The sequence below is a fragment of the Onychomys torridus genome, chromosome 5, assembly GCF_903995425.1.
Source record: "Onychomys torridus chromosome 5, mOncTor1.1, whole genome shotgun sequence".
Classification (NCBI taxonomy): domain Eukaryota; kingdom Metazoa; phylum Chordata; class Mammalia; order Rodentia; family Cricetidae; genus Onychomys; species Onychomys torridus.
Window position 1 is genome coordinate 134372580 of NC_050447.1, and position 9737 is coordinate 134382316.

General features: G+C 40.1%; 1 protein-coding gene across 1 annotated transcript; it reads right to left on the reverse strand.

Annotated features, from left to right (window-relative positions):
* Window positions 1–517: 517 nt before the first annotated feature.
* LOC118583632 (trophoblast-specific protein alpha-like) lies at window positions 518–1306 on the reverse strand. The gene is made up of 3 exons (XM_036187116.1): window positions 1186–1306; window positions 768–883; window positions 518–670 (listed from the first exon to the last, which is right to left on the reverse strand). Exons 1-3 carry the CDS (start codon window positions 1304–1306, stop codon window positions 518–520), a joined length of 390 nt encoding a protein of 129 aa, XP_036043009.1.
* Window positions 1307–9737: the final 8431 nt, after the last annotated feature.

Genomic DNA, 9737 nt, shown 5'->3' on the forward strand with positions numbered 1-9737 from the left:
GTTGGATCCTGGAGGCCCCTTGCTGCTTCTGCTCCCTTTCCTCTAGTACAGACCTTCTTTTTTTTACCATCAGCCATCTCACATCTTGGGGTAGAAGCCTCTGAGACAAAGGCACAGTGATTGCTTCACTCCTTGGCTAACTTTATGTTGCCATCCATATTACTCTGGCTGGAAGCAAAGCACATGTTGCATTAATTAGAAGGAATGCAGCAAGGTGGCTTTGTCACAATACCTCCCGTGGAACACCTGCCCTTCAAGGGTACCAGCCATGTTTAAAGCCCAATAAGCAGTACATCTACCCTGAGCAAGAAGAAAATGCTGTCACCTACAATCAAGCATCAACTCTAACCACAATCTAGTTGTCACCTACAAACAAATATGAACTCTAGCTACAATCTGTAGAATAGAACACTTAGTCAAATGGTTAACTATGTGTTGTTCCACAGCTGACTTAAGTGAGAACTTCAGTTCCTTCTTGGCTTCCCAGTGGGTAGTTGGGGGTGGGGATGTGACACCATCATACCTGATCCTGCACAGGAGTCACAGCACTGCTCTCTGATAAATCCTCAGATTTAGGGACATCACCAACTGGCTGTATTTTAGTTTTTTCCTCCTCTCCAAGCATTGGGTATAAAACTTTATCAATAATTTTCACGAATTCATCATCAGTCTTTACGGAAAGAGCAAATAAAACGTTGAAAACCAACAAACTAACTAAAAATGTGATGTAAAGAAACACAGAATTAAGTCTTCTAAGCCACACTCACCAAGTGATCAAAGACATTCATTTCTATGTTGAGGTCATCCTTGTCCTCCTGGCCATGTTCCTTATTGTAGAGTTCAACCTTCTTCATAAACTCCTTCCATATCCCTCTTCTGAATCCTCCTTCATCCTAGAAATAACACAAATGGCAGTATTTCCTTCATATGAGCTCCACACACAAGCTGACCAAGTGGACTTGCTGTGACAGGTAAAGAGGAGCCATGGAGAGGGGTCTCAGGACACCACAGCCAGCCACTCTCCACATCCTGCATGTTCACAATGCAGGCCACCTTGTGACCATAGTATACAACTTTCAGCAACTCCTTGGTGATGGCTGACCCCTATGACCTCTTTCATGCCTATGTACTCCTAACAGCCAGAACTATTCCTTCTGAGAGCCCTTTGAACAGTTCCCATGTTACCAACCAGCTTCTCATTTTCTATCTTCAGCTCTTGCTCTTCAGAATCCAGAGTAGGATCAGGGGATTCAGCAGCTGAGGCCACTCCCAAGCACAGGATGACTAGGAAGATAGCAGGAGTCATGTCTCAAGTACCTAGAGGAAAAACAGAGAAATCCCAATCTACATATTTGAAAGTTACTAAAATTTTTCCTTCTTTACTAGAAATTAAGGTATCAATAGTAGATCAAGATTTTGAACTATTCCAAGTATTTATCTAAGCAACATGGAAAAAGCTAAGGATGGGTTTTGTTTGAAGAAAACATATAGAGGTACAAATCCTAGGGGTACTCTGCCTTAGTTACAGCTTTAACTTTTGGAATCATGGGGTATATGAACATCTGTCTGATAACTGAAGCTCACACTACTTACTGTTTCTAACCCTAGAGCCATAAGCAAATACCTCTATATGTTTTCTTCAAGACCTAAGAGAACATAAGAAAGGCACCGCCTACTCATCCCTCTGACACACAGTTATCACTGTGCCTCCTGAGTCTCTGCTATTGCCTCAAACAGGAAAGGGTTCACAAGGTCATGCCACTAGAAGCCAGAGCCATTAGTAGGAGTGGAGCGAAGAGGAGAGCATTCTCAGCTTGGTCATCTCAAGACTTTCCAGTCTTCCATTCAACTCCCTCAGAAGATGCCAGGTTAGGGGCATGCTGCTTGGTATTCCTTTTGTACAGTCCAGAAGAGATCTGAGGTTTTAACTTGTATTGATATTGGAAAAGGTGATCCTACCTGAATGGGAAGCACTGGACATGGCTGCCATTGTGCAGGGGACCAACTGACACTCCCTGTGACAGGCTCAGACTTACACTTATAGGGATCTAGCACAAAGTTGGATGCCTGAAGGGCCTGGTTGGCTCTTTAGATCCTCCACTCATTCCCCTCTGCTTCTCTACCAAGGCTCCTGAGTATAAGGTTTTCTCATTCCTAATGGGTTTTCCTCATTCTCCAGGGAGTCTCTCCAGGGCTCTACTCTAGGTCCCAGTCTACTTTGGCAGAGCGAGGGCCTCACCTGAGATGTCCAATGCTGTATTTGTGCACTCCACTGACTCAGCTCTTCAGTGGTTCCTGAGGATCTAGAATCTAACCCAGTTGTACATCATTCGGTCTTTAAATCCCTAATCTCTGGCTATGAAGCCCCACCCAGCAATCCTAATATCTTTATGACCGGTTGTATTGGTGACAGCATTGGGCCCCAGGCCCTATCACTCCAGGCATTTACAGAAATATGATTTCATCCTGTCCTCAAGGATGGAGTATGTGTTGTCACAGTGGACTATGGGGGAGATGTACAAAGACTCCTTTTAGAGGAAGGTAGGGAATGAGCCTTGAGGCCTAGGATCATTTAGTACCCTACTGTTGTGCTTTGTGGGTTATTTAAGAAAAAAAAATGTGTTTCCATGTAATTTTGAATAGATTTTCAGCCTAACCATGGTTTTAACTTAGAATAAGAAACACGCTGGAGTAGTATGAGTCAGCCTATTCAAGTATAATGTCTCCCGGTGGGAATATAGACCCTAGGATAACTTCCCCAGTTTATGGGTTGAATCCAGGTGGGTCTCCCAAAAAATAGGGGAGAGACTAGAAAGATGGCTCTGCAGTTAAGAGTATTTGCTGGTCTTCCAGAAGACTTGAGTTAAGCTCCCAGAACACACTTGGGGCTCCCAATAACTCTAACTCTCCCTTTAACTCTAGTTCCAGGGGATCTAATCCTCTCTTATTCATAATTCAAGCACTAGACACACAAATGGCGAAGGTAAAATGCACAAACATATAAAACAAAATTAAATAATAGATTTTAGGAAAAGAGAATAATTAGGGGAAGGCTGTCCTGAAATAGAGAGGAGATGTTCAAGGACAAACCCTTTGGTGGGACAGGGGATGAAAGGACTGGATGAAGGTCTTCTATGATGTCTCCACTGGTTAGATATCCTGCCTAGTCTCTTTGCTCAGGGATGCTTCAACCTTTTATGTCTTTAGCAACCTATTCAGGATATAAGAATCATTTGTAAAAGTTATGCTAATAAATGGAAAAGGGTAAATGAGAAATATGGAAATTTCTTCAGTTTGCTCTCTCTGGGTTTTACTGTATGGAAACAGTGTCCATTTTGAGATTTAAGTTAAGACACTTCGTGAACCTCAATGTTAAAATGTTAGAAAAAGAGAACTTAAGAATTTTTTAGGTAGAAGAAAACACAGGTAAATAATAGTAACCATTAACTACTATAACTCAGAAGTCAACAGGAGAACATGGCCCACTGAATCAACTAAGCAGGGCTTACATGGGCTCACAGAGACTGATGCAGCAAACACAGGGCCTTTGTGGGTCTGCACTAGGTCCTCAGAGTATATGCTATTATCTGTTGGCTTGGTGTTCTGTGGGACTGCTATGAGTGGGAACAGGTGTGTTTCTGAGTCTTTTGCCTGTTTGGGGTCTCCTTTCCTCCTATCAGGTTGTCTTGTCCAGGTTCAACATGAGGCTGTTGACTTGTCTTACTATATGTTGTTCTGTCCTGCTTGACTGCCATCTCTTGAAGGCCTGCTCTTTCTGAAGAGGAAATGAAAGGGGAGTGGATCTGGGGGAGAGTGAGGTAGAGGGAAATGGGAGATGTGGAGGGAGAGGAAACTATAATCAGGATATATTGGATGAGAGAAGAATCTATTTCAATAAAAAACCCAAGATTCAGAAGTATTCCAAATCATTATGATTTTCTCAATAAAATAAAATATATATTCATTAAAGAAATCCTTTCAAGGAAAAATAAGTATCTTGCCATTTTGACAATAATATTTTTAATGATTTTTTTACTTATTTGATCAAAATGGAATCACAATTTACATATTTTTGTATATACCATAATTTACAGGTTTTTTTTTTTCTGATTGAGATTCATTTGAGCACCACCAAGAAGCACCATGTGACCTGTCACTCTTTTTATTGAGTGACTCATATTTTGCATGAAAGTTCCCATTTTAAATATTGTAGGTATGGGGCCCAGTGGCACTAACCCCTTAAAAGGCCATTTAAAAAAAGATAAATAGTGGGCTTGCAAGATAAATCTTGCAAGGTAAATACATCTTCCAGAAAGCCTGGTGACCTGAATTTATGGCACTCAATAGTGGAAGTGGAAAACTGAGAACTGTATATTGTCTTTTGATCTCCAAATTTAAAATAGATGAATAAAACATAAGTTTCCTTGTGTGGAATAAATCAGGTTCCAATATCACATGTCAAACTTTCTTACTTTTTAAGGATATATAATATGTATTAAACAGTATAGTGGTTTGAATGAGATGTCCCCATATTCTGGGACATCTACATATTTGGTCCCCAGTTGGTTGGTGACTCTGTTTGGGTAGATTTTGGAGATCTGGCATTGCTGGGGTGAAATATGTCACCAAGTGTGGGCTTTGACCATTCAAAAGCCACGTACTTATTTCTAGTGTGCTGTCTGCTTCTTGTTCACGTTTTGAGATGTGAGCTCTCAGCCACTCTTCCACCTGTCACGTCTGCCACCTGCTACCATGCTGGCCCCCTTATCATGAATCCTAATCCTCTGGAATCATAAGCCCAAAATAAACCATTCCTTCTATAAATTTCCCTGGTCATGGTATTCTATTACAGCAATAGAATGGTAAGCAATACATATAGAGACACCATTTTTTTCCTACATTATTTCCTGAACACATTTCCCATGCAAGTGGAGAAAGAAAATACAATACCTGTCTCCTCTACACTACCAAATGTGGACAAAGTCCAGAATTTGTAATTCAAGAAAAGCAGTTATGGATGCTTAAGCCAGAGATAGTTAAGACATTATTGTTGCTGTAAGTCATTGGGATACCTGTTTATAGAGAAAAATCTGTTAAATTGTACTTGGCTCATTTTAGTTTAGTGCTATGGGATAGTCTGTATGTCAAATGTGTTGCTCTGATTGGTTAAAATAAATAAAGTGCTGATCGGCCAGGCAGGAAAGATATGGTAGCTGAGACAAGGAGGAGGAGAATTCTGGGAAGTGAAGGCTGGGGCAGAGAGATACTGCCAGCCGCCACCACGACAAACAAGATGTAAGGTACTGGTAAGCCACAAGCCACGTGGCAACTTATAGACTAACAGAAATGGGTTAATTTAAGATATAAGAACTAGATAGCAAGAAGCCTGCCACGGCCATACACTGTGTAAGCAATAAAAGTTTCTGTGTGTTTACTTGGTTAGGTCTGATCATCTATGGGCCTGGCAGGTGAGAGAGATTTGTCCTGACTGTGGGCCAGGCAGGAAAACTCTAACTACAGTTTAGACCTCTAAATCTTGTGCTAAGCCTGTCTATGCAAATATTTGTAGCATCCTGTTTCAGCCAACAATGATATTAAGTCAGTCTAGCACAAACCTCCACCCTCACTATCTGATAATCCTCTCTGTCTCACCAAGATCCTTTTTCTCCATCAATGCCTCAGGTTATATCTTCTCATATGGCTAGCAGCAAGATTTCTGTAAGTGTGTTTCATCAGAATCCCCTTAAACATGATGCTTCTTAACAATTTTCCATCTACTGAGCCTCAGTTTGCTCCTTGCTATAAAATTTACATAAGCATCTATATGTGACACCTAGCACCCTCTCACCTCTCATGCAGGACTCCATGAAAATGACTCCTATAGCTATACCCTACACTTTAGTACAGTTTTCCTAGATAGTTTAATTATTAATTCTTTAATTCCTAGATGTGCTTTAATAAGTAATCATACCCTAATTTCTCTTAAACAGTAGTTTCCCACAATTTCCTTTTCCTGTGCTTCACCAGAATAGCAGATATTCAAATCAAAAGAACAGCATGTTCTTGGTGATCCTGAATCCTCAATTCCTAGAACTTTAGGAGTTCTGGTCTACTTCTTTTGGTACATCATCATCCAAGAATAGAGTTGGAAAAGCAAATGATGAATGTTAGATGGAGGGTGGACAGTGAAGACACTAAAACTCAGCCTCCATTTCTGAGGCCAGCTTGCCAAATCCTCTGTGTTGTTTTGTGGAGAGGAGAATAGGAGTCTATTCTGCTAGATGAAGCCCCAGTGGTGGGATCTAAGAAATTATAACAACTAAGTTTAGAGTTGTAAACCATTCAGTTTATTGGGTTACTTACAGAAACTTGGGCAAAGGGTTATTTGCTAGAGAATGAGTGGCTCCAAGTTGCCATACCACTGAAAAATCCCATAGCATTCTGGGAGATAACTGTTGCACAATATTCCTTTGCAATGTGTGAATATGTTTCACTACAATTGGCTTAATAAATAGCTTAATGGTCAGTAACTAGACAGGAAAAGGTTAGGCAAGAATTCTGAGAACAGAGAGGTCTCAGGTAATAAGAAAGGCAGAGTTGTCAGCTGAACACATAGGGAACAAGACATGCAGGAGGAAAGGTATGAGCCACAAGCCACATGGCAGCATACAGATGAATAGAAATGGGTTAATTTAAGTTATAAGGGCTAATTAAAAACAACCCTAAGCTATAGGCCAAGTTTCATAATTAATAATAAGTCTCACTATCATTTCTGTGTGTGTGTGTGTGTGTGTGTGTGTGTGTGTGTGTGTGTGAGAGAGAGAGAGAGAGAGAGAGAGCTGGTAGTCCAAAGAAAAATTCGTCCAAAAATGGCCTCCAACATGGGGGCTTGAATTTCCAAACACAGGGCCTGAGAAAGCTAAGAAAAGTTCTGGACAAGGAGACAGGTCAGCTGGTGCTTGGCGGTATACAGAGGTGCAGCTACTAGCTGCTGCCTGCAGGCTTGAGCCAGCCAACAGAACCATGTGCTAAGCTGAGCTGCATGGCAGCCAACATACCAGTTTAAGATTTGTCTCATAAGATCAGAGAATGCAGCAGTTACACAGTAAAGACAAATCCAGATGGGAAGAAAAACCCCTGAACAGGTTACAGTGTGTTTTAAAATGTATGTAGGCTTCAAAAAGAAAAGAAAATGGGCATAGACAGTCATAGAAAAAATAGTTTATGAATAATAAGATAAAGTCTTTAAAGAGAGAATAAAATGATAAGCCACATAAAGATGGAAAATACACAGAGAGTCTGGATTCTGTGTGGTGTCTTGTTGACTTTAAATTTTTTGATTACTGATGAGAGAACAATAGCTTCTGAGAGACATTGGATTATGGAAACTGCTAAATCAAACTAACCTATATATTTTAAAACTGAAGTAAAAAACTATGTTGCATTGGGGAAGGGATTATGCTTTTCTTCTCACAGAAAACAAGAGGCTATGGATTCATTCATGGTTAGTAGAGGTCAGATTTGATCAGGGGAGATCCCCTGAAAACCCTGGCTACAGACATAAAGAAATAAACTTAAAAAACCCACAAGACAGGTTACATATATTTTACCTGCTCAAACATAAAACAAAAAATCATCTTTGGCTGGCTTGTGTACAATGCACAGTCCATACTTGTGTTAATACAGATATGTATGTTACCTTTGAAAGTTTGTGTGATTTCAGAGCAAGGGGACCAACACTAATGAAAATGGGTGGGCCAGGTGATCCAGCCTCTCAGAATACCTCTGTTGCAGTTTCCTCAGAGTTCTGCATCTAAAACAGCTTCAAGGATGCTGGCTGAGATGGTCTAACCTCACAGACTATTCTATCCAGGACTATAGATAAGCCTTGTACCTTCCCATTGCACAGAGATTTGACAATCAATCTTCTGGCTAGCTCTCCCAGGACTTTATCATTATCCTAATTTTTGCATAGTTGCCCAAAGATGCCATCACCCCCAGACAACAGGAAGCAGTCTAGAGAACATGATGACCACATTCTCAAGAGGTGAGGTTGGTGTTTTCTGGTTGTTTGCTGGGTTATGGAGGTTTGTCATCATTTAGGGTGATTGGTTACAAATTCTTACTGGTCATGGTCAGGGAGAAAGCTAAATGAAGGAGATTCAGGGATCTGTTTCTGAAGGGGAAAAGTGAGGATATAGTAGAAACGATTATATAAAATGGTGGATTGTTCAGTGGACTTTTGAACAACCACTAGTCTCAAATATTTTACATTGGTATGAATTTTTTATATTGATATAAATTTAAGGTTATTTTGTTATACTGCATATATGTTTCTATTTCTTGTTTAAGGTATTATACCTATACAGATCATTTTAAAATGTAATGCAAAGGTTTAGTCCTTAGAAGCTATTTAGGATAATAAAGAAATACAGATTAATAGTTAGTCAACTATAACAACTAAACTTATAGCCATTTGAGGTATGTTTTCAAGGTCATACAGAGAAATATTTTAGATAGATAGGTGCTTTTCAAACACTTTAAAGACCTACAGAATATGGCATTTAAAATGTTATATTAACATAAGGCTTTTCATGATAGTGAGACATGTCCGCTCCTGGCAGCACCAATCAACTTCAAAAAAGGATGATGGACATCCAAGAACCTCCATATGGAATTTGCTTTCTTTGTGGAAAAAGCTAGCCATTTAGGCAAGAAACTGCCCTTACCTCAACTTCTAGCAGTATGCTGTCAAAACTGGACAAACAGGACACAAAAGAAAGTCACTACAAAACTTTGCCAAGACAGAATAGGATTGTCCTTCAAAAATTCCTGCTTCACAGAAAAGTCTGTCAGATAGATATCTAGGCCTATAGGCCAAAGATAGATGCTCCAATATTACAGAGGAACCTTGAGTGACTGTCCAGGCAGCCAGATGTCTCTTTTATTTCTTAGTGTTGGAAGCTGTTCGCTCTGCACTTCCTGTTTACTCAAGTACTATTATATCCTTCTTGGGTCTCTGATGGGGTTAAAGACTATGTAGCTATAGTTACAGTTTCCCTTAGTAATAATAGAAAGTAAATTAGGTATTAAACTTTGGACTCATCAAGGGAGAATAGATAATGGAGTATTTTCTCTGAATTTTGTAGTGCCTTGGCCTCCCAATTTTGGGTAACTGTTGCCTGCTTGCCGACCTTGACCAGATGTCCTCCCTATGCTGATTCCCTGCAGGTCTCCACCCTCCTGAATGCTCACTGGAGGTTCTTCATTTGTGTATCCTGCATTTGGGTGTTAACATCTTAGATGTAAGATTGTAAACATCAATAGTGTACTTCTGCCCTCCAGGGATTCTCCCATTGTGTTGTAAGTCTGTATTTAAGGTTTCCTCCCTCTTTCAAAGGCATTCAGCATTCTGCTGACATGAAAGACCTGCTATCTTTTGTCTCTGTTTTTCCAATCCACAGCCCCTTGCTCAGGTGGTGGTAGTGCAGGCATTATCCCAACAAATTTTTTCAAATACAAATGTACTGGATATTGTGAATGTAATTCTTACCTGATATTTGCTCTTATTGTTTGCAGTTGTATTGTGTTAGAATTAAAACTTTTTCTTTTTATTTAGACAAAAGGGGGGAATGTTGCAGAATATTTCTTTACACTGTGTGATGATGTGTCACTATGATAATTTACTGAAGAGTTGAATGGCCAACAACTAGACAACAGGAGGCTAGGCAGGACTT